Genomic DNA, 26,028 nt, shown 5'->3' with positions numbered 1-26,028 from the left:
TTCGATAGTCATAAAACGAAGAGAAGGAGAAAAGCAGATGAATATGGACTAGGAGAAAAGAATGGAAGAAGAAGGCACCTGGTAAAATTTTGCACAGAGCATAATTTAATCATTGCCACCACTTTGTTGAAGAATCATAAAAGAAGGTTGTATACATGGAAGACACCTGGAGCACTGGAAGGTTTCAGATCGATTATATGACGACTAGACAGAGATCTAGAAACCAGATTTTAAACTCTTAACACATTTCAAGGGCAGATGTAGTTTCTGACCACAATTCATTGGTTATGTATTGTAGATTAAAACTGAATAAATTGGTAAAAGGTAAGAAATTAAGGAGAAGAAACCTGGATAAGTTGAAAGAACCACAGGTTGCTGAGACGTTCAGAGGGAGCAATATACAATGGCTGACTATAAAAGAGGAAGAATACAGTGGAAGACAAATGCATAGTTTTAAGAGAGAAAATAGTCAAGGCAGCACGGGCTCAAATAGCTAAAGAAAAAGGGCCTAGTAGGAATCCTTGTATAACCAAGAGATTGGTTGGTTGGTTTGGGGGATGAAAGGGACCAGACTGCTACGGTCATCGGTCCCTTTTTCCAAAGACAAAGAACATCCACAGAGAATAAAAACGAGGAACAGAATAGACACAGACGATACAGAACAAAAGAAACGGAGACAAGGACAAGACAAAACGAACTAAAACCACACAGAGTGTGACAGTGGTTGGCCGACCATAGAAATAAAAAAGGAAAAGCCAACCACTTAGAAACACATTAAAAGATCAGTGTAAAATCATAGGCCAAAGGCCAGAATCAAAAGAAAAAATAAAATAAAACAGAAACACTCAGAGGAAAGAATAAAAACTCCCTGCCCGAATAAAACGTAAAACTAAGGCAGCCATAACAGGGTCATCGGATAAAACGGCAGGGAGCGTATCAGGCAGCGCAAATGTCTGCCTGACCACAGCTAAAAGGGGGCAGGCCAACAGAATGTGGGCCACCGTCAAAGCCGCCCCGCAGCGACATACAGGAGGGTCCTCCTGGCGCAGTAAATAACTGTGTGTTAGCCGGGAGTGGCCAATGCGGAGCCGACAAAGGACGACTGAGTCCCTGCGATTGGCTCGCATGGAGGACCGCCACACAGTCGTCATCTCCTTAATGGCACGGAGTTTATTGGGTGTAATCCGATCGCGCCATTCAGCGTCCCAAAGCGCAAAAACTTTTCGGCGGAGGACTGCCCGCAAATCAGCCTCTGGGAGGCCAACATCCAGAGATGGTTTATTCGTGGCCTCTTTCGCCAGGCGGTCAACATGTTCATTGCCCGGGATACCGACATGACCGGGGGTCCACACAAAGACCACAGAGCGGCCGCAACGCGCAAGAGTATGCAGGGACTCATGGATGGCCATCACCAGACGAGAACGAGGAAAACACTGGTCGAGAGCTCGTAAACCGCTCAGGGAATCGCTACAGATAACGAAGGACTCACCTGAGCAGGAGCGGATATACTCTAGGGCTCTAAAGATGGCGACTAGCTCAGCAGTGTAAACGCTGCAGCCAGCCGCCAAGGACCGTTGTTCGGAATGGTCCCCTAGAGTTAGCGCATACCCGACACGACCAGCAACCATCGAACCGTCGGTGTAAACAATTCCAGAGCCCTGATACGTGGCCAGGATGGAATAAAAGCGGCGGCGGAAGGCCTCTGGAGGGACCGAGTCCTTCGAGCCCTGTGCCAAGTCGAGCCGAAGGCAAGGGCGAGGAACACACCACGGGGGTGTACGCAGAGGCGCCCGGAAAGGAGGTGGAACAGGGAAAAACCCAAGCCCACAGAGAAGCTCCTTGACGCGTACGGCGATCGGACAACCCGACCGGGGCCGACGGTCTGGCAGATGGACGACTGACTGCGGGAACAGGACACGATAATTTGGATGCCCGGGCAAGCTTAGAACATGGGCAGCATAAGCGGCCAGCAAACGTTGGCGCCGGAACCGCAGTGGGGGTACACCTGCCTCCACTAGCACACTGTCCACAGGGCTGGTGCGGAAAGCACCAGTGGCAAGGCGTATCCCGCTGTGGAGAATTGGGTCCAGCACCCGTAACGCAGATGGGGATGCTGAGCCATAAGCCAGGCTCCCATAATCCAGACGGGACTGGATTAACGCCTGGTAGAGCCGCAACAGGGTAGAGCGGTCGGCGCCCCAGCGGGTGTGGCTCAAGCATCTCACAGCGTTGAGATGCCGCCAACACGTCTGTTTAAGCTGCCGGATATGAGGCAGCCAAGTCAACCGGGCATCGAAAACCACCCCCAAAAACCTGTGGGTCTCCACCACAGCAAGGAGTTCGTCAGCAAGATAAAGTCGCGGCTCAGGATGGACTGTTCGGCGCCGGCAGAAATGCATAACGCGGGTCTTGGCTGCCGAAAACTGAAACCCATGCGCTACAGCCCAAGACTGCGCCGTACGGATAGCGCCCTGTAGCTGACGTTCAACAGCTGCAATGCCAGTAGAGCTGTAATAAAGGCAGAAGTCGTCAGCATACAGGGAAGCAGAGACAGAATTTCCCACGGCCGCAGCGAGCCCGTTAATGGCTATTAAAAACAGACAGACACTTAAAACAGAACCCTGTGGCACACCGTTCTCCTGGACGTGGGTGGAACTATAGAAGGCTGCGACTTGCACGCGGAAGGTACGATACGACAGGAAATTGCGGATAAAGATCGGCAGAGGGCCCCGAAGACCCCATCCATGAAGCGTAGAAAGGATGTGATGACGCCATGTCGTATCGTACGCCTTCCGCATGTCGAAAAAGACAGCGACCAGGTGCTGACGGCGGGCAAAGGCAGTACGGATGGCCGACTCCAGGCTCACCAGATTGTCGGCGGCGGAGCGGCCTTTCCGGAACCCACCCTGAGACGGAGCCAGAAGGCCCCGAGACTCCAGTACCCAATTTAAGCGCCGGCTCACCATCCGTTCGAGAAGCTTACAAAGAACGTTGGTGAGGCTAATGGGGCGGTAGCTGTCCACCTCCAGAGGGTTCTTTCCAGGTTTCAAAATGGGGATGACAATACTTTCCCGCCATTGCGATGGAAACTCACCCTCGACCCAGAGACGGTTGTAAAGGTCGAGGAGGCGTCGCTTGCAGTCCACTGAAAGGTGTTTCAGCATCTGACAGTGGATGCGATCTGGCCCGGGAGCGGTATCAGGGCAAGCGGCAAGGGCACTCTGAAATTCCCACTCACTGAATGGAGCGTTGTAGGGTTCAGAAGCGTTGGTGCGAAAAGAAAGGCTCCGACGTTCCATCCGCTCTTTAATGGAGCGGAAGGCCTGGGGGTAATTCGCAGAAGCGGAACTCATAGCAAAATGCTCTGCTAAGCGGTTTGCAATGACGTCGGAGTCAGTACAAACTGCTCCATTCAGTGAGAGCGCAGGGACGCTGGCAGGGGTCCGATAGCCGAAGACCCGTCGAATCTTGGCCCAGACCTGCGATGGAGTGACATGGAGTCCAATGGTGGACACATACCGCTCCCAGCACTCCTTCTTGCCTTGGCGGATAAGGAGGCGGGCCCGCGCACACAGCCGTTTAAAGGCGATAAGGTGGTCCATGGAGGGATGTCGCTTGTGACGCTGGAGTGCCCGCCGGCGATCCTTAATCGCTTCAGCGATCTCAGGCGACCACCAAGGCACAGCCCTCCGCCGAGGGGACCCAGAAGAACGGGGAATGGCAGACTCGGCGGCAGTGACGATGCCGGCGGTGACCGATGTAACCACCACATCAATGGCATCAGTTGAGAGAGGCTCAATAGCGGCAGTGGAGGAGAACAAGTCCCAGTCAGCCTTATTCATAGCCCATCTGCTAGGGCGCCCAGAAGAGTGACGCTGTGGTAGTGACAGAAAAATCGGAAAGTGGTCACTACCACACAGGTCGTCATGCACACTCCAGTGGACAGACGGTAAGAGGCTAGGGCTACAGATTGAAAGGTCAATGGCGGAGTAGGTGCCATGCGCCACACTGAAGTGTGTGGAGGCACCATCATTCAAAATCGAGAGATCGAGCTGCGACAATAAATGCTCAACGGTGGCGCCTCGACCTGTTGCCACTGACCCACCCCACAGAGGGTTATGGGCGTTAAAGTCGCCCAGTAATAAAAAAGGTGGCGGCAATTGGGCTATCAGCGCAGCCAGGACATGCTGCGCGACATCACCATCTGGTGGAAGGTAAAGACTGCAGACGGTAACAGCCTGTGGCGTCCACACCCGAACAGCGACAGCCTCTAAAGCTGTTTGGAGAGGGACAGACTCGCTGTGAAGTGAGTTAAGGACATAGATGCAGACGCCACCAGACACCCTTTCATAAGCTGCTCGGTTCTTATAATAACCCCGATAGCCACGGAGGGCGGGGGTGCGCATTGCTGGAAACCAAGTTTCCTGCAGAGCAATGCAGAGGAAAGGGTGAAGGCTGATAAGTTGGCGGAGCTCAGCTAGATGGTGGAAGAAACCGCTGCAGTTCCACTGGAGGATGGTTTTGTCCATGGCTGAGAAAGGCGTGCCGGGACTGGGACGGCAGATTACGCCGCTGGGTCACCTGCTGCCTCCGATTGAGCACCCGTGCTAGTGCTATTGCTATTCACGGCGTCTGAGGGACCGGCGAGATCGAGGTCCTCAGCGGACGCCAGAATCTCCACCGCGTCCTCAGACGCAGAGCTAGAAGGTTGCGATGGGGTGGCTACCACCGCGCGTTCCTTGGGCTTAGAGCTGCTCTTCTTTGATTTCTCACGCTGCTCCTTGGGTTTAACTGGCTGGGAGGGCTTCACCGATTCAGTCTCCGGGACTGAGGAGGATCGGGAAGCCCTTCGACCTGCAGATTGTGGGCACTTACGCCACTGTCTATCGTCAGCCTTCCCGCCGGTGGAAACCTGGGAAGGGAGGGACCCAAGGGACCCCTTGCGAGCGTGAGAAGCCGAAGAAGTTGGACACTTCTCCGGCGTAGAAGCGGGGACCGACGTCCCCGATGGGGGGGATGGTGTTGCTCCTGAGGTAGGTGGCACAGGAGCAATCGGGTGGGTAGAGCCCCCCACTGGCAAGGGGGCAGGAGGAGTTGTACCACTCGTCGATCCGGCCGAAAGGCGCGAAACTGATGGGGCTAGCACAGGTGTTGTAACAGCGGCGTAGGAAGTTGTCATTCTCACTGGATGTAATCGGTCGTATTTCCGTTTGGCCTCAGTATAAGTCAGTCGGTCCAGGGTCTTATATTCCATGATTTTGCGCTCTTTCTGGAATATTCTGCAGTCTGGCGAGCAAGGTGAATGGTGCTCCCCGCAGTTGACGCAGATGGGAGGCGGGGCACATGGAGTATCGGGATGAGATGGGCGTCCGCAATCTCGACATGTGAGGCTGGAAGTGCAGCGGGAAGACATATGGCCGAACTTCCAGCACTTGAAGCACCGCATCGGGGGAGGGATATAGGGCTTGACGTCACATCGGTAGACCATCACCTTGACCTTTTCCGGTAACGTATCACCCTCGAAGGCCAAGATGAAGGCACCGGTAGCAACCTGATTGTCCCTCGGACCCCGATGAACGCGCCGGACGAAATGAACACCTCTACGTTCTAAGTTGGCGCGCAGCTCGTCATCAGACTGCAAAAGGAGGTCCCTATGGAAAATAACACCCTGGACCATATTTAGACTCTTATGTGGAGTAATAGTAACGTTAACATCCCCCAACTTGTCACAAGCAAGTAACCTGCGTGACTGGGCGGAGGATGCCGTTTGTATCAGTACTGAGCCAGAGCGCATTTTAGACAAGCCCTCCACCTCCCCAAACTTGTCCTCTAAATGCTCGACGAAGAACTGAGGCTTTGTGGAGAGAAAAGACTCCCCATCAGCTCTCGTGCAAACTAAGAATCGGGGCGAATAACTGTTACCTCCATCCTGGGACTTACGCTCTTCCCACGGCGTGGCCAGGGAGGGGAACGTTTTCGGATCGTACTTCTGAGCATTAAATTGAGCCCGAGAACGCTTAGAGACTGCTGGCGGCTGGCCGCCAGCGAGAGATGATGTACCACGCTTCATTGCGGGTCATCCGCCCTGATGCCACCTACTCCGACCAAGGGCCCTCCCCACGGGCGCCACCCAGCCACAGCAAAGGCCACCTGGCAGGATGGCCGTTGCCGGGAGTCCTGATACCCCAGGAGGATAGGCATCTACTCCTTGGCATACGTGGGGAGTTAACGGCGCAGGCATCAGTAGAGCGATCCCTGTGTTGTCAGGGGGCTACAACCAAGAGGGTACATGGCGGCCCCACCACAACGGACTGGCTACCGTGCTGGATCTTAGGTGCAAAACTGTCCAAGGTCGTCGCCGCAGTTAAAAGAAACACTGCAGAGGGCAGCGTGGTAATCGCACCCAGGGACGTATCCCCGCCCTAAAGATCGAAAACGAGCGGGACACCATGGCAACGACGTGAAAGCCGGCTAAAGGTCTAATTGCACGACGGATACAATGCACCACGTAAGGCGCCCTTCCCCAATTGGCTCGCTCTTCGGAATAATTTAGAAAGATGGAGGTCAAACCCGAGAGGGGACCATCACATAAGGCCAAAACATGTGAGACTCCTTTTAGTCGCCTCTTACGACAGGCAGGAATACCGCGGGCCTATTCTAACCCCCGAACCCGCAGGGGGGATAACCAAGAGATATTGAATTGAATTGACGACAGGAGAGAATTTAAAAATTCAGCAAATGAAGCAGATTAAAGGAAACACAAACATTTAAAAACTGAGATTCACAGGAAGTGCAAAATTGCTAGCAGGAATGGCCAGACGACACATGTAAGGATTCAGAAGTGTATTTCACTAGATAGATAATGCCTGCAGGAAAATTAAAGAGGCATTTAGGGAAAAGAGGACCACCTGTATGAATATCAAAAGCTCAGATGGTAAACAAGTCTTAAGAAAAAACAGGAAAGCTGAAAGATGGCTGGAGTATACACAAGGGAGATGAACTTTAAAGCAATATTATACAAAGGGAAGTGGACACAGATCAAACTGAGATGGAAGATATGATACTGCAAGAAGAATTTGACAAAGCTCTGAAATATCTAAGGCGAAAAAAGACCATGGAAGTAGATAGCATTCCTCGAGAACCACCGATTGCCTTGGGAGAGGCAGCCATGACAAAACTCTTCCATCTGGTGTGCTAGATATATGAGACAGGCAAAATGCCCTCAGACTTCAATAAGAATGCAGAATAGGAACTATTCTAAAGCAAGCTGTTGTCGACAGGTGTGAAAATTACTGAATAATCAATTTAATGAGTCATGGTTGCAAAACACAAACACAAATTTTCCACAGAAGAATGGAAAAACTGGTAGAAGCAAACCTCAGGGAAAATCAGTTTGGATTCTGGAGAAATGAAGGAAAACATGAGGCAATGATCCCTTATCTTAGAAGACAGGTTACGGAAAGGCAAACTTACATTTATAGCATTTGTGGACTTAGAGAAAGCCTTTGACAATGTTTACTTGAATACTAAGAAACTTCCTGGCAGATTAAAACTGTGTGCCGAACCGAGACTCGAACTTGGGACCTTTGCCTTTTGGGGGCAAGTGCTCTACCAACTGAGCTACCCGAGCACTACTTGAATACTAGTCGAAATTCTGAAGTTAGCAGGGGTAAAATATAGGGAGTGAAAGGCTATCTACAATTTTCACAGAAACCAGATAGCAGTTATAAGAGTCCAGGTGTGTGAAAGGGAAGCAGTGGTTGAGAAGGGAGTGAGACAGGGTTGTAGCCTATCCCCGATGTTATTCAGTCTGTATATTGAGCAAGCAGTAAAGGAAACAAAAGAAAAAATTGGAGTACAAATTAATATTCAGGGAGAAGAAGTGAAAACTTTGAGGTGTGTCCATGACATTGTAATTCTGTCAAAGACAGGAAAGGACGTGAAAGAGCAGTTGAAGTGAATGGACAGTATCTTGAGAGGAGGATATATGATGATCGTCAACAAAAGCAAAACGAGGATAACAGAATGTAGTCTAATTAAATCAGGCGATGCTCAGGGAATTAGATTACAAAATGAGACACAAAGTAGTAGAAGAATTTTACTATTTGGGTAGCAAAATAACTGATGATGGTCAAAGCAGAGAGAATATAAAATGAAGACTGGCAATGGCATGAAGTGCATTTCTGAAAAAGAGAATTTTGTTAAAATGGAATATAGATTTAAGTGTAACTATGTGTGGAAATGAAAAGTGGACGATAAACAGTTCAGAGAAAAAGAGAATAGAAGCTCTCGAAATGTGGTGCTACAGAAGGATGTTGAAGATAGGATAGGTCAATCATGCAACTAATGAGGTGGTACTGAATGGAATTGGGTAGACCAGGAATTAGTGAGACAAATTGACAAAAAGAAGGGATTGGCTGATAGGACACATTCTGAGAGATCAGTTTAGTATTTGAGGGAAGTGTGGGGGGTAAAGATCGTAGAGGGATCCAAGAGGTTAATACAATAAGCAAATTCAGAAAGATGTAGGGTGCAGTAGATATACGAATATACTGATGCCTCTTCTTTAGTCTTTTTCTTCTTCTTCTTGTTTATCCTGGTTTCTTGAGATCTCTTGTGAAGAGACGATACAAGTTCTGTAGTGGTGTAGGACAATTAATGAAGTTACACAACTGTTAATAATTTAGCTTTTGCAACTGCAGGTTTATTGGCACCTATGGGGAAAGAAAAACACACTCGTACTATCATGCGGTCACAAATCATTCTAATGAATTAAGCTGCTTTACACTGTTGCTAGGCAACGTAATCAACATGGTGATACATGTCTCAATTAAAACTAGACCTTGATATTTTGAATAAACTTTCAGTTCATTTATTGTCAAAATCAGCACTTGTCTCAAAATTAACTTTGTGCAGTAAGTCCAAACACATTTGTAACTATTGTACACGATTTACTGGATAGCTCGATCACACGCTGGCACGTAACATATTTCAAATCGAGTGCACAGGTTTCAGTTTTCCCTAATGGGCTAAACGACTCTCTTTTAATAACGTGATGTGTGTATCTCACATAAAGTTTAAATGAAACTGGATTTACTCTCCATTTGGGTCATGATCACAAAATGAAATTCACCACATAGGTCAGCGAACTGTACACGCGCACTTTTAGCACTCTAAGTGGTAACTCGTCTCCGAGTAAAAGCCACACATGAATTCTCACTTTTTTTTTATGCATACAAAATTCAAAACAACTTTATATTAAATAAATAAATTAAGGCATGGAATTACTAATTAAACATTTCCAATTCTGTATAAACTTAAAGAACTTTTATTTCAGAATCAATAAAATTTTATCGCCTGAGAGAAATTATCAGTTTGCTAAAACAGATTCAGATTACAGTCAACTTGTGTCTGGACGATGACGTAACAAACCGACACTTGCCTTTACTGAAAAATACTGTCCGCTGAGTAATTAACTGACTTTTGTAACAAATTTGGTACCCCTCGCATTGCTACACAGAGATGAAGAAACACACACAAGATAGGGTAGCATGGAGAGCTGCACCAAACCGGTATTCAGAGTGAAGACTACAACAGCAATGCATTTTTATAGCTAAATCTTTGAAAACTGATATTTGGCTACTCAGTTAAAAAACCACCGTGTTTCACTGTCTTTGAAAATTTAACTACTATGAGAGTGAAATAGGCCCGTGCTGATTCACTGACTCATCACTGCCCAACCCAAACCACTAAGGATATAAACTTAAAATTTGGAGAATGTGTGGACCTCGCTCTGTGTGCGTCATTTACGAGAAGACTGTTCAAAATTCCACCGCCAAGGGAGCAAAACACGTGATGAATTTTTTTAATATTTCGTTATGCAAGGAGATTTCAAGATAAATCAATAAAAATTTGTATTTGGCTTCATTGTTAGAAATAAAAAAAAACACGTTTTACTGCTTTTGGAAATTCAATCCTAAAGGGGGTGAATCAATGAAAAGATAATTTTTTAGAAAATATTTTCTTAAATGAAAAAATTTTTAACACTAAGTCTACGGAAATTCGTGTTTCACTTTTCAGCCGGATATAGACAAGTATGTGTTAGGGGATGAAATATCGTCACAAGAAATCAAAAGGCACAATTGAGAAAAACCACCGATTTCTTGTCAGAAATACATTCAGGAAATATAACACTTGTACAGCCTCAATTAGAGTGAAAAGTTTAGAATCTGATGCAATTTGGGACAACAAAGACATTCCATTAAATAAGAAAAAAAACTGTGCTTACCTTAACAGTCCACACGAGCAAAGGAGCGGGTGCTAAGCGAGTACCGTATATACACAAAAAGTGAAATTTCATTATTTGCTATCATTTCTGATGATACAGTTTTAATGTGTAGAGCATATGTACAAGGTGAAACATAGTTAAAATACAAAAGAACGACCGGTCATTTAGTCGTCCGAATACAAACTGAAATTTAATCAAACAAAAGAGAACTTGCAGTATTCAGACTAAAGTCGACCGGAATGGTAACTGCCAGCACCTCCACTTACCTTCCCCTGACGATGTACTCCTTGTCGAGCCAGAGTGTCGGGTCGTGTGCCAGTCGCCTCCAACGCAAGCAAACATTTTGTATAATGTCTATGAGGTCGTTAAAGCCGAGGGAGGAAAATATATTGATCATTATTTCATCTGGAAGCCGGTTAATATTTATACCGTGCACATCGACCGCTACCTCCCTCTCTGGTCTCTCGCCGTCACGTCGGACCTTCGACGGAGGTTCGCCCCGTTCGGATCTGTCCTCTGCCATTCCCGCCGCGCCGCACAGCCGTCCACAAAGTGACAGACAATTCGGCGTTACAGAAGACTCAGACTACTGCAGGTGCATCCGGTTGCTGAAACCATAATTATTGACTCCTCCAATCAGTTTACCCATTATCAATAATGGATCAACATTGCATAAATATACAAGTTTTAAAGATTACATCACAAGGATACACTACAACAGGGCCCCTCTAACTTATTCCATACTGACTCCTTTCGAAGAGCCACATCTCTCTGCGGCCTCCACTGACAGTCTTCAGACAAATCCTTCAGATATAGAGTGTGTATAGACACGCACACAAGCACACACCTCCCAACTGATAACACTGATAACACAGCACTGCAGCTCGACTGGGGTGAAGGGTCATGTCACGTGGAGTGAGGGAGTGGTGGTGGTGGAGGAGGAGGAGGAGAAGGGTTGGGGGAGAGTGGCTGACAGCTGGGAGGGAGACAGCTGTGCAGGGTGTGGATCTAATGCCAGTGAACTCGCGCGTGTGTGTGTGTGTGTGTGTGTGTGTGTGTGTGTGTGTGTGTGTGTGTGTGTGTGTGTGTGTGTGTGTGCGCGTGCGCGCGCGTTTGTGTGTGCGTGCGCGTGCGCGTTGGCATGCGTGCGCGTTGGCATGCGTGCGCGTGTGCATGCGTGCGCGTGTGTAATCTGACTTTACAGGCACTCAATGGCAAGGTTATCAGCACCCTGGCACATTTTAAAAGGAATGAACATGGTTAAAATTGTTGCACATAGTGAGAATAAAACATCCTAAATGGCATTTGTGCATCCACTCCTACCTCACTCACACAATCACTCTGTCTCACACCTCAAGAAAATGGAGAGAGGGTGAAAGGTGCTATACTAGCAATTAAAACACAAATAACAGAGGATCCACAACAACAGCACAGGCAAATGTGCCCAGCTGACCACTTACAGAACCATGGGTAAGCCAGTCACCAGGACAACACATTAAGACCATCTCCCTCACATTTCAGGAAAATATGTGGGACATTTCACAAAACTTTAAAACTCTAAGCATATTTATTTGAAAGACACTTAAAATAGAGGTCCGGTCTACCGGCAAATCTGTCGCTACTCTCCGATAGGAAAATAAAGTTCAGTCTAACAAAATGTGGCAAATAGTGGTCTGTACACCACGAGCACTGCACATCGCAGTGTCCTCTGTCCGGGGCAAGAAGCTGTGCATCACAGGGCCGTGTCTACGTGAAGACGAGTAAGGAGATCCTCAGTCCGTCGAAGCGGCCGGAAGAGGTACGTCACGACCGTGTCGCGGGCTTTACTAGAATGAGCTCACTGTCTGTCACTTCCGACCACTCGTCCTCACGTCGACACGAGACGCTGTACCTCTGCAGAGATGCGAGAGCGTGCAGGCGGGCCTATGGGGTCTTTTTGGCAGGTAGCAGAGCTGTGCACAGTGTACGAGGGCGTAGCATTTTTTTATTGGGAGGGAGAGGCAGAACAGAGGACACGGAGGTTGCGGGAAAGATGTTTGTGCACAATCAGTGAGCAGAGCAGGGTGGAATTCCACTGGTTCTGGTGACTGGGAGGCGTGGGAAGGGGGAAACAGCAAGGTCATCAGTCCCACAATCCTAGATGGTAGAGATTAAGCTGATGGGAAAGGAAAGCAGGCAAACAAAGAGATATAAGGAATGTTGAGGCAGCACCAAGGGTCAGAAACAGGATGTGGGAAACGAGGGCCAAGGGTCAGAAACAGGATGTGGGAAACGAGGGCACGCGAGACCGGAAAGCACTCTAGAGGCACTCTGCCTGACAGAGACTCTGGCACCACCGCCCCCCCCCCCCCCCCCCCCAGTCCCCACACCGTACTGTGATCGTGACGACATGAAAGACACCAGACGAAGATAATAGAATACAAGAGGAAACAAAACAAAATAATCTCTACTTCTAGTAACATACATGGCTGCATCATCATCATTAACTTAAAAATCTCATGCTATGCAACAGGAAAAACAAGGAAAAGGGGGAGAAAACTTGGCCATCCTGGAGGTAACACTGAGGGCCTTTTGAACCAGTGTTTGTGCTACCCGAGGGACTGCAATTCGGGAAGGAAATTCCACGAGGACAAAATTTTCATATGAAAAAAAACAAGGACGGTCACGAGTGTGCGCGAGAGACGACCCCCGACAGCTGGGAAAAGAAATGTGGGAGGCCACATGTAGTGCGAAGGGCCAAAATGGCGGGGTCAGTTCGACAAAATACAGATGACTGTGAGCAGATGCCCCAAACAAAAGGGGCGGGGAGAGGGAAGGGTGGCTCATTACTGAATAAACAACTGAGTAAGGCCAATATCAAAGTAGTTTTTCTCACCAGGAGATGTGGAAGGAGGGTGCCCCATGGTGGGAGTCTCCTCGACTGCACAAAGTTTATAAGACAGTGGGGTGCCTTGTACAGTGATCTCTGAACCCCCTTGAGTGCCATCAAAATCCTATCAGGGAAAACAGCAGAACATCCGAGAGCATTCTCTTGCTGGGATCCATCTGTATAAACAACTTTAAAACTATGGTACATACTTAAAATGGACAAAAACTAAGTTGTAAAAACAAAATCTGGAATACAAGTTTTCTTGTACTATGCCAAAATCACTTTGGGCCTCTGAAGACACCAAGGCGGCAATGTGTTCCGTCCCTGGCTGTGTATTTTGATGCCAAAGAGATCCAGATCTTTGAGACAGTCTGTAGCACGTATACCAAATGGTTTAGTTACATGGGGCTCATTCCTGAATAGTCGTTCAAAGGTGGGTTGGACCACTGAACCAAATGTGAATGACTGAGATGAAGCTGAGATTTTCAGCACCTGTCGACCAAAAAAGATACGTCGCCAAATCCAGAGTTGTGGTTCACCAGCCTCTGTTCGCAGACTGAACTGGGCCAGTTCAAAAGGACCCAATCGATATCCGAATGCCCCGATTGTGGACAGCACCTAACATCATAAGGTAGGAAGGATGGGCCGATCCGTAGACCACACTGCCATAATCTAAGCGTGATCAAACAAATGCCCTATAAAACTGCAGGAGGCGGGACCTGTCAGCACCCCACGTTTTTCCACTAAGGCATTTCAAAATATTCAGTGACTGGAAGCCCTTTGTTCCAAGGTCTTTCATGTGTGAGAGCCAAGTTAATTTCGAGTCAAATGATAAACCCAAAAAGCGCACAGTGTTTTGAAAACTTAAAATATTGTGGGCAATAGTCGGTTGAAACTCCGACGAGCACAGTTAAAATTGACACATGTAGTCTTCTCGGGTGAGAACCGAAAACCAGTTGTCCGGGCCCAGGTTTCCAGGCTCCCCATGGTCAGCTGTAGCTGCCTCGTTGTCATTGTGAGATCAGAGGAAGCGTAGAAGATTGCCAAGTCATCCACAAACAAAGAGCATTTGACAGGGCTCTTGACTGCAGTGGAAATGTCATCGATAGCAATGGCAAACAATGTGGTACTGAGGACACTGCCCTGGGGCACACCATTCTCCTGAACATAGCAGTCAGATATGGCATCACCAACGCGATAATAAAAATGCCGGTCCTCGAGAAAGGATTAGATCAGAAGCGGCAGGCACCCACATAGTCCCCATTTGTGAAGTTGGCAAAGGATCTTGTACCTTCAAATAGTGTCATATGCTTATTCGAGGTCAAAAAACACACAAATCAAATTGTTTCGGCATAACAAGGACTTCTGCATTGACGTCTCTAGTACAATTAAGTTGTCGAGGGTGGAATGGTAGCGCCTGAAACCACACAGGGAGCGTTTCAGGTGACTTTGGATTCGAGCAGTCTGACAAGGAGGCGGATGAACACGCGTTCAAGAGTCTTACCCTACAACCGGTAAGGGTGTCACTCCAGTAACTATTAGGGGAGCTACGGTCCTTGCCTGGTTTCCAGAATGGATTTAATATTGCCTCTTTCCAAGTCGTGGGGTACTGTCCATCAAACCAGATCCGATTGAAACAAGAGAGGAGCTGTCCTTTCGCTTCAGGGCGCAGTTGACAAGCATGGCATAATGGATCCCATCAGGTCTTGGAGCACTGTCTCTGGCTGCAGACATAGCTGAATCAAATTCCCACATGAAGAATGGAAAGTTTTAGTCTTCCTCATTATGCCAGAAGAAACTGAGCTTCCTCATCTCTGCAGTCGTACACAACACCTGAAAAGCGGGAGCTTGTCTGGATGAGGTAGTAACAGTAAAGAAGCGTTCAGCTAAAATCTGAGCCACGTCTTCTGGCGTGTCCGCCAAGACCCCATTACTTGACAAAGTCTTAAGGGGACGCGTACTACCCTTACCTGAAATCCATCTTACTCATTCCCAAACTTGTGCAGCAGAAGTGGACCGATTAATGGAAGTCGTGTATTCCCTCCAGGAAGCCCTCTTCCGTTCTTTTATCACTCGCCCCACATGTGCTCTCCCAGATCTGAAGGCATGAAGGTTTTCTGTAGTTGGACAGTGAAGTTCCACACAGCTGTTCTTCTGGCCCCGCCAATCGACACTCAACATTCCACCAAGGTACAGGGCGCCGCCCGAGATGGTTACTAGACTGGGGATGGACTCTGTGGCAGTCCGTTGTATCTCACAAGTGATATGGGCCACCGCCTCTTGTGCACAGTCCTGTTAAAATATAAGCCTGTCGACTATACTGTAATCAACTTGCCCTTTTATCATCCATCTGCACGGTCTCCTTTTCACCAGCGTCCTAGTAGGCAGTCAGATCCAACTGCGAAGTGGTCACAAGACTGTAAATCTGTAGCCACTTTCCACTGAACTGAATCGGCAATAGCTGGAGAACAAAAACAAAGGACAATGGCTAAAAAGACCCTGTAGCTGTGGAAGTGCGTGTCTTCTGACCCACATTCAGAAGGCAGATAATCTCAGAATGGATGAGTCACATGATCATCCGACTCCTGGAGCAAGTTGTAGCCGAGTCCCCCCATACGGAGGAATGGGCGTGGGAATGCACAGAAGAGTTTCCATCAGTGTGTCTGCATCAAAGGCATTATTAGCGGGCAAGTATAAAGAACACACTGTGATATTAAATGGTGTGAGAACTTTCACAGCAATTGCTTGCACGGTCACGGTAAGAGGGTACAGGAGAGAAGTGGCATCCGTCATCGAGGAAAACGGTCACTCCACCTTCAGCCCTGCCTCCAGCAGAATCGTCCTTCCTGTAAGCGTGGTAGCCCCGTAATACAGATGTGTCGGTGACTAAGATGTGTTTCTCGTAAGCAAATTCAGAAATGTTTCTCCCAGACCAGGAGCTGCAATTCTTCCAAATGTGAGCGATTTGCACTTAGGTTCCACTGCAAGACAGAAGTCTCTGTGGAAGCCACTGGTTAGCGATGGTTATTCTGTTCTTGCTCCCTCAGAGGCAGCGATTTACTGATTTACCGGGGAGGTCTGAGGGAATATTAGTCGGTTCCTTGTTCTCCATTTCCTCTGACTGGACATCCATATCCTCTAGAGCATAGTCACCATCAGAAAGAGTGCTTGTCAATCCATGCACCACAAGAGGTATGGGCATGGAAGTGAAGGACAATGAGTTTACCGAAACAGCCAGTCTTCAGTGGGCAGATACGGGACAACCGAGTGTGCTCATTGTCAAAAAGAAGATCCAAGAAACGGAACTGGAGGAGGGGGGGGGGGGGGGGGGGGGGCACAGTCACGCATTGGGCATCGACGTAGAACTCCAGATCGAGACAGACCGTTGTGCAGTGACAGAAAGACACCACCCCCAACTTAAGGGGGGAGAACTGGAAACTGTGTGAGAGTGTACACGTGGAAGCAAACTGGATGGCACCCTCTGCAGAGGCCACCAAGTGGGAGCTAGCCCAAATACAGAAATCGTCCACATATAGAACAGGGTGACCAATGGTCTGGTCGAGGCCACAAGTCCATTAATAGCGATGAGAAGAAGTACACTTAATACGAAGCTCTGCGGAACGTAATTCTCCTGGGTCTGCAAAGAGCTGAGAATGGTGACAACCCAAACTCTGCATGACCAGACGGACAAGAACTGGTGAATGAAAATCAGGAGGGGGCCCTGAAGACCACACTCGTGGAGCATACGTACCAAGTGACAGTACGCCTTACGAAGATCAAAGAAAACTGCGAAAAGATGGTCATCCTGAGAAAAGTCCTGCCAATCTGCAGTTTCCAATCTAAGCAGATGAGCAATCAGAGATCGTCCCTCCCAAAAGCTGCACTGGTAGGTAGATAAAAGGTCCCGAGATTTGAGGACCCAACTGAGCTGACGAGTCACTATCCATCTGAGTAACTTGCGAGGGTCATTGGTCAGACCGATGAGCCAGTAACTATCAAGGGACAACAAATTCATGCGGGGTTTAAGGATGGGAAACAATACTGTCTCTCCATTAAGAGGGGAAAATGCCTTTGAGCCAAATACAGATAGACACCATTAGGATTGAGGTATTGAAACAACTGGTTGCAGATGGAATCAGGTTCAGGGACTAAGAAGTTTCCATTTAGTAAAAGTTACACTGTCGGATTCCGTCTGAAAAGGGATAAAACAGAATTCATCCTGCTGTTTACAGATGAGGAACATAGCTGGATTGAAGGCCGATGCCATCGCGAAATGGGTCACAAGCTGTTCCGTTAGAACTAACGGGTCCGTACGAAGACCACCTGGAAGGCCAAGGTCCGGAATAGAAGGCTACCACTCACAGCCTTTGAGGGTGTGGAGTGTGGTCCATATCCGTTATGAAAGCACACAAAGACCTCAGGAGGAGATATGGCGTTCCCAACACACTCGCTTGCTCTGTTTTATTAAGTAACGGGCTTTGGTGCAGAGATACTTAAAAAGTTAATAAGACCGGCAGAGTACGAGTGTCACTCAAGATATAGAGAGACACGACAACGGTCACAGATGGCATGGCAACGGCCGTATTCCGTAACAGAACTGGTTGATGGCGAACAGGGCCTGTCGAGTGGGGAACAGCAATGCCAGGAGCACAAATTATCTTATCACACAGATCACAAACGACTTCATCGATACAACCTGATAAAGATGTAAACACAATCTGGGAGGTATACAGAGGCCAATCGGCACAATGGAGAGCCCAGTGGGGTAACCTGACCATAAGGAGGTGGGAAGGGAACGAGAGAATCAATGGGATCTGACCACTACACAGAGGTCATTGTGTGGTGACAAGTGTAACAAAAGTAAGAAGGGTAGGAAAGTGAGCAAAAGATCAATGGCAGAAGAAAGTGCCATAAGCAGCACTAAAATGAGTAGGGGTACTATAATTAAGAATGCACAGGTCACAGTTCCCAAGAAAGTGATCAATGAGGAGCCCCTGACTAGATGAAAAACCACTGTCCCACAAAAGGTGATTGACACTAAAATCCCTGAGGAGGAAGGGAGGGGGAAGTTGTTGAAGGAGGGCAGTTAGGTCAGCAGGTGTAGAGAAATTGCAAACTGTGACCACAGAGTCCGAGTCAACCTGGACGGCAACTGTTTCCAAAGTGGGAGGGGCATCTGTGTACTAACAATGTCTTTATGGCATTTCTAAACACGCTGAACAAAACAAGCGTCCCGTCATTCCAGATTGGCCCAGAGTTTCTCATCAGTTTGAAGGCTGAGATCCCTATGAAAAATTACTGCCTGAACCATACTCAAAGACTGGTGAGGAGTAATGGACACCAGGATATTGCCAAGATAGTCACACACACAAAGGGCTGCAGACTGGTGGCAGAAGAAGTTTCGATCAACAGCGAACCCGACTGCATCTTACTGAGCGACTCCACTTTGCCATACTTGTCTTCGATATTTTCTAGAAAAAATAATGGCTCGGTGGTGGTGAAAGTGTCCTTGCAGACCTAGTGCAGACCAGGCAGCAGAGAAAATGTTCCACTCCGGGCCAGTCAGTCTAGGCGTCCTCCCAGGGTGTAGCCACAGAAGGGAAGTCCGCGGGGTCACGAGAAGCAGAATTAAATGATCAATTACCAACCAAAGAGACAGCCATCAAAGAACGACCAGTTTTTTGGAGCTCAATAGGTTTCATACGCAAAGCATCTGCCCCGATACCACGGCGGCTGTTGCCGGGAGTTCCGATGCTACGGAATGACACGCAACCACTCCCAGGCGTACGTGGGGAGGAAACAGCTCAGGCGCCAGAAGTGTGATCCCCGTGTCGTCAGGGGCTCAGCCAGATGGGTTATAATAATAGCCTCATGACACAAACTGGCTACCAGTGCTGGTGACCTAGCAGGGTGAGGAAGGAAGAGGAGTAGGAGAGAGAAGGGAAGGGAGAAAAATCTGCACAGTAGGTGCTAGGGAAGGAGTTCTTCCCCAAACAGTTCACACTGTGGGGAGAGAATTTAGAAGTAGAGGTCAAACCCCAAAGGGAGACCACAAAGGAATGATAGAAAGGAAAAGCCAAGTGGAACAACAACCAGAACGAAAACATGAGACCAAGTGGATAGCCAGGTTGACATAAGCAAGAATATTGAGAGAAGGGAAGGAGGACGCAGAAGGGAAGGAGTGCAGACATGGAGGGAGAGGCACAAGGAAGGAAATGTAGACCAGGAGGGCAGAATGGGCCACAATAGTTTGGCACCCCACGTGAGCCCCGTAAGAACTCACAAAAGAACCATGAGCCCTCTGGGGATATAAACAGAGCTTCAGCCGAAAGGCCTTCTCCTAAAGAAGACAAAACGCACACAAAAACAACTAACTGTCTCCAGCCACAGCCTGCGCGAATGTGTGGGTGTTATCTACTTTAAAAGCAGGTCTTTTGGCCGTAAGCTCACGTGTTTATCTGACTGTCATGTGTGTCTGCGACTCAACATCTCCACAATATGATCAGTCGCAATCTATCCTTTTCATAATATCAACATCATTCCATCCTGGATTTTCCACTGTTTTTGAACACACCAATACTGTGACAAACTGACCAACTTGCTACATCATCAAACACGAAACTACATACTATTACTAACCATTTGCAAGTCTGTTCTACACTTCTACACAGCTAGTCCACAAGTGCAACTGTTGTAACCTGATGGGAGTTGTTCCCCATATGCCAGCAATTAAACATTGCAAAAATTTGTGGCAGCAGGGTGGTCAAGTGTCACAAAAGACGAAATTGAATCTTTTTATCACTAATGACTGACTGAGCAATAAAATATGAGAAAACAGTAAATAATGGCTGTAGTCAGTAACTGGTTATTGTTCGACTTTTGCTGCAGAACACACAATTTTAACACCGTCATCAAAAGCAAAAGTTACGAATAAAATTTATGAGAAACAGTTTATCATGATCATTAAGTGAACCATAAAACTTTCATGTGTCAGCCACAGGGATCACAATCAAGTTTGAGAAGCCCTGCCCAACAGGTTGCAGTCCGATCATCTTTCTAAAATCAGTACCTGTTCTGTAACCAACTGTTTCCTGGTTACTCCTCTTTCCACACTGATTAAACAGTTACTTTGTTGCTATGATAAGGAATATGTCAGTTACTTTACAAATATAATGTCCTTTCTCAGTGAAAAATACAACAGATTGAAAATTTGTCACACTAATCTTAAGTTACCTTTAATTTTTTAACACATTATGGTTTATATTTAACTATTTTCGCCCCTCCCCCATTACAACACTGCCAATTGTTTCCAGAGCAGAATCTAAAGAACGATTTGTAACATCCTTTTCTGTCAAGAAATAGTTCAACTCCCTCAACAGTGTCACCAGTGTCACAAGAGTCTCTTTGGGGTATCAGGATCCCCCCGACATATACCTGACTTTTCCAGTCAACCCAATTTACCAGAAATTCCCACTACTTCCAGGAAAGTCTCTCTGAACAAGTAAGGCCCCTGACATTTTTCATTTCTAATGATGGAAATGACTCAGCGTAACTTATTTTCACAATCATATTATAATACACAGCGGTGATTTTCAGGGATGCTCTGTAGTCTTGCCTGGGTTTCAAAGTGGAGGCGTAATTAATAAGATCCCCTCAAGGGAAACTTCTACCAGTCCATAGGAAAATTTACCTTAGCAACCATTCCTTCTATAAACGGGTTACTTATCATGACAAGGGATTGAAAAATTCTGTTGGTCACTTGGCAGGTACCCATCCCTATATATTGAAAAGCTACATGAGGATGATGGTTTAATGCAAGTGGAACACTGTACATGAGGTTAGTAATCTTCTTTAAGGAACTCCCATGTGATGAGGCGAGTATTGGGCTGCCAATGGAGGATGCACGGCAAATATTTAATAGAACACAAGAAGTGGGAACATTTATCAAAGTTATTGCTTTCCTTTTGATCTACTGTTTCAAATTTGGCAAGTATATTGTTAAGAAGGCAGAATGCTACACCTGCTGTAATACCACTCATGACATTAATAACTTTTTTTGACACTCTTCCTAAAGGATATGTTCTTTCATTGTTTTATAAGTTGGCAGATTATTATGAAGCAACCTCAGTATGCATCTCAAATTATTCTAAGCTTTGTTAAGCTCGTAGCTTCTTAGTTGAATGTTGTTGTTTGTATGTGATGGCAAGGAGCAAAATTGTTTAATTGGAAGAGATACCACATTCTTTGGCTAAATTGCACTTACAGTGTCAGCAGCTTTTAAGTTTTGTGATGTCAATAATTTGCTAACATTGGTTGCAGCCGACTAGGTGAAAACAATGAGAATCACTGAACTTATTAGTTTAGGCAGAAGACACAAATTGATTTAATATGCTTTCCACATTAGTTTTGAACTGATGAGGGCAAGGAATTTGAAGGGAAGAAAAGTAGATTTGCTGGCAGACTTGTCAGCGGTATAGCCCAAAGCCTAGGTTAAGGTGGTAGGTGATCATGTGGCCTGCGAGATGGCAAAGCCAACGAATCTCAACACAGTACATACTGACCTGTAACCAACCCTAAGATAAACATTCGTCATTGTAATAGCTTATTTTTATGTTTTGTTCCCGAATTTTGCAGAAAAAAATTGATGACGCAATTCACTTCTAACCTAATTGAACCAAATACTACCTAACTAACCATAAAAGATATATAGAGGAAAAGAAGAAGTGCAAAGAAATAGTGGAAACAGCAAAGAAAAAGGCATGGGAAGAGTTTACAAAAAAACTTGAAGAAGATGTGAAGAGCAATAAGAAAATGTTCTATAAAATGATGAAAAATAAAAGGAAGGCTTCTGAAGTACCAGTAAAGATGGAAACAGAGGACGGTACCATTATTGAAGATCCAGGGAATATAAAAGATCTCTGGAAAGAACATTTTAAGAAGCTGTTAAACGATGAGGACCAGGTACATGAGGAAACAACAAATAATGGAGAAATTGAGAGAAGTTGGGAAGCAGAATTAGGACAAATTACACAGGAAGAAATGGAAAAAGCTGTGAAGAAGATGAATGGGGGGAAAGCCCCAGGACCTGATGAAGTATCAGTGGACATGATAAGAGCAGCAGGTCCAGTGGGAATGCAGTGGCTGTATAGAGTACTATCAAGCGTGTGGAGAAATAGTAAAATACCTGGCGACTGGAGAACAGGAGACATTGTTCCCATCTTCAAGAAAGGCAATAAAAGACTTTGTAAAAACTACAGAGGAATAACCCTCATGAGTCATACAGCCAAGATTTTTGAAAGAATTTTACTAAATCGAATAAGTGAAAAGATAGAAAAGGAGCTGAGTGAAGAACAGCATGGGTTTAGGAAAGGAAGGAGCACAATCGACCTGATATTTTCTATCCGTCAACTGATGGAAAAAAGTTGGGAGTATAACAAAAGGGTGATAATGGTTTTTATTGACATAGAAAAGGCATATGACTCAGTTGACAGGGAAAGACTCTGGGAAGAACTGAAGAAGATAGGTATAGAAGATGGATACATTAATGTTATAAAGACAATGTACAGAGGCCACAATTGTAGAATTAGAACACCATTGGGGAACTCTGAATACTTCGAAATAAGACAAGGACTTAAGCAAGGAAGTATTCTATCTCCTGCGCTTTTCAATGTTGTGATGGAGGGAATGAATAGGGCAGTTAAAGATATAGTAAAAGAAAAAGACAAAAAGATGATTTTTGCAGATGATATGGTAATATGGGGTGATAAAGAGGTAGATGTACAGTTTCAGCTTGATGCGTGGAAGGAAATAATGAAAAGGTATGGATTAAGAATAAATAAAGATAAGAGTGAAGTAATGGTATTTGGAAGAGAGAAAGGAATCAATGGAAATATTACCTTGAATGGAGAACCCCTCAAAGTGGTAGAAAGTTTCACTTATTTAGGGAGTGAAATATCTAGGGATGGAAGAATAACTAACGAAATTAATAGGAGGTTACAGAAGGGAGGCAATTTCTACCAAACAATAAAACATCTGATTTGGAATAATGAAGTTCCAGAAAGAGCAAAACTCCTGATGTATAAGAATTATTACTTCCCTATTGTCACCTATGGTGGAGAAACATGGACAATGAAAGAAAGGGACTGGAGCAGACTGCAAGCAGGTGAAATGAAATTTCTCAGAGCAGTAAAGGGAAAAACAAGAATGGACAGAGTAAGGAATGTAGAGATTAGAAAGGACCTCAAACAAGAAAGTATGAGAGAAGAAATTGAAAGAAAGAGATTAAGATGGTATGGGCATGTTAAGAGGATGCATGGGCAGAGACTCCCCAAAATTATGGAAGAACTAAAGATGGATGGGAAACGACCTAGAGGGCGCCCAAGAACACGGTGGAAAATGGGAGTGAGAATATCTGTTGAAAGGAGAGGTGTGACCTGGCAGCAAGTGGAGGAAGAAAAGTGGTGGGAGGACCGAGCCAAATGGAGAGGACTCGTCAGCACCCAGACCCGGCAGTAGCTGGAGCGGGATTCGGATATAGATAGATAGACTACCTAACTTTATTAAATAACAATAAGAAATTACTGTCTCAATAACAACCAAAATTTGACTCTTGACTCTCCGTGCCGACTTCCTATCTCCGTTACATCATCAGCATGCAGCGCAAAAGCGATGAACACCGTAAATGCACGTTCACTGTGCCACGAAACTTCCTTCACCATAATTTCTACTCTGAGAATTATTACATGGAAGCCAGTTTAGGTTAAAATTACTGTTTCAGTATGTATTAAAAGGTACAGTTTTTATGATAACATAATAAATATGATATTCACTTGTTTTATGTGAACTACATTAGAAGTCAAAATTCTATTCAACTGTTTAACCTACAGTACATGTACTACAGGTGTGAAAATTGACAAGACAAAACAGATGTTATGATATGACTATGTGCAATTATTTCACAATGTTCGACATTGAAATGCTTCTTAATGTTCATACGATTTACTAGACTAGTAATAACGAGAATGGTTTTCATCCATACATAGTAGAATGTATAGGCCCTAAACAACAACAACAACAACAACAAATTATAGCCAAGTTGTAACACACACAACTAATTACAATGAAATAAAATAACGTAGTATGAAATGTAGTAGACCTACAGCACATAAAATTGAGCAAATACTTCGAAAAAATGTGTTAAAAATGCCTTTAAGTCGACATATAATCCAAAGTTTCGTCTCCACCATGTGTAAACTTTAAACAAGTTTAGCAGTTTCGCCGTGCATCCAATTACGTGTGATAGCTGTCAAAAACATTATATACGGCAAACGGAAAGACATTTCCTTAAGTATTACAAGAAACATACATACACAAATGGAAAAACATTACTGCGTTTCTGCTTGCACACTGAACAAAATAACATTTCAACCAACGAGGAAAATCTAAAAATGTTGCATGCAACACACAAGGAATTATATGGACACAGTAGAGCAACTAGAAACATGTACAGCAAGCAGGAAGGAACCAGCTAGGCCTAAATTACTTAACTGACGAAATTAATTCACCACAGACGCTTATTTTATTACCTGCTATGGATAAAGCTGTCAAAAAAGCAAACCAAACCCGTTGCAACGATGTACACACTCGCGAGAGATGACAGATTACGATGTAAACAAAACAAAACAAGCCAAGCCATGTGTACGAGGTCAGCAAATCTTGGTGCCTATCGGTTGCCCCCGGGTTTACAGCGCATAGCGCTTCCTCATGGCGTCTCTGTTCGTCCCACAACAAGTCCTGCACGATACCTATGAGTCTTTCGCGAAAGCCTCGAATTCCCGCAAACGTGACGTCATTTTAACATTACCACAATATCGACGACCGCATGATCGGCTATCGACTTTCGTTAACATTCGATAAGGGCCTCAGCAAAATGTCCCGGAGACGTACAAAAACACGCCAGTCTTGGGATTATTTATTATAATTATTGCTGTAATAAAATGACACGTAATAATTTATTGACGGCTAATGCCTTCATATAAGAGTGCTCTCTTAGGAGTGTGTTGTTATCGTCAATAATTTACAAATTAAAAACGAAGACCGATAACTCTGAAGGAAGTCCAAAAAGCGATTAATGCCATGAAAAACAGAAAGTCGCCAGGTCCAGGATTAATGTATATAGAACTGGTTACAGTAGCACAGTCAAAACTCTTTGAGATATTGGCAGCGATTTTTGACAAATGCCTTAGAGGTGACGAAGCCCCAAAGGAGTGGAAAAAGGTAATAATTACACCAATATTTAAGAAGGGCAACAGGAGAAATTGTGCCATCTATGGCCGTATCCTAAAAAAGAGGATAGAAGAAGAAATAACTGAATCTGAAGAACAAAATGGACTCAGATCTGGTCGCTCCGGTACTGATGGAGTATTTACCCTCAAAAACCTAGTAGAGAAAAGGACAGCAAGAGGCCTTACAATCCACCTTGTCTTTGTACACCTCCAGAAAGCTTATGACACAGTTCCACAGAACAAGCTATGGAGAAGTCTAATTGATAATGGCGTGTTACCGAAATATGTGAAAGCTGTCAGACTCCTGTACCAAGGTTGGACAGAAATGGTGAAAATGAGAAATCAACTCTCTCAAGAGTTTGAGGTGACATAGGGACTACGCCAGTGATGCACACTCGCCCCTACACTCTTTCAAGATCTTCCTAGAGGAGGCACTAAAATTATGGAAAAGGAAATGCGGAGGAATAGGTGTCCCCATAGAGATGAGATCTTGTTCACTTTATTTTTTGCTGACGACCAAGTATTAGTACGTTGAGATGAGGAAGATGAAAATTACATGTTCCGCAAGTTAAAAGAAGAATATTAAA

The 26,028-nt window shown here is 45.7% G+C and overlaps 1 protein-coding gene across 1 annotated transcript in view; it reads right to left on the bottom strand.

Moving 5' to 3' along the window:
• LOC126109716 (uncharacterized) overlaps positions 1–25,017 on the bottom strand; it is a 146,750-nt gene extending 121,733 nt beyond the window's left edge. Inside the window, exons 1-2 of the mRNA XM_049914772.1 lie at positions 24,743–25,017; positions 10,555–10,896 (exon numbers count right to left, since the gene is read on the bottom strand). Coding sequence (XP_049770729.1) covers positions 10,555–10,811 — 257 coding nt within the window. The 5' untranslated portion in view covers positions 10,812–10,896; positions 24,743–25,017. The remainder of the gene's footprint in view (positions 1–10,554; positions 10,897–24,742) is intronic.
• Between the last annotated feature and the right edge of the window lie 1,011 nt (positions 25,018–26,028).

Source organism: Schistocerca cancellata, chromosome 12 (assembly GCF_023864275.1).
Source record: "Schistocerca cancellata isolate TAMUIC-IGC-003103 chromosome 12, iqSchCanc2.1, whole genome shotgun sequence".
Taxonomy (NCBI): Eukaryota; Metazoa; Arthropoda; class Insecta; order Orthoptera; family Acrididae; genus Schistocerca; species Schistocerca cancellata.
The sequence above is the reverse complement of the archived record's forward strand: the minus strand, read 5'-3'. Positions and strand labels throughout refer to the sequence as shown.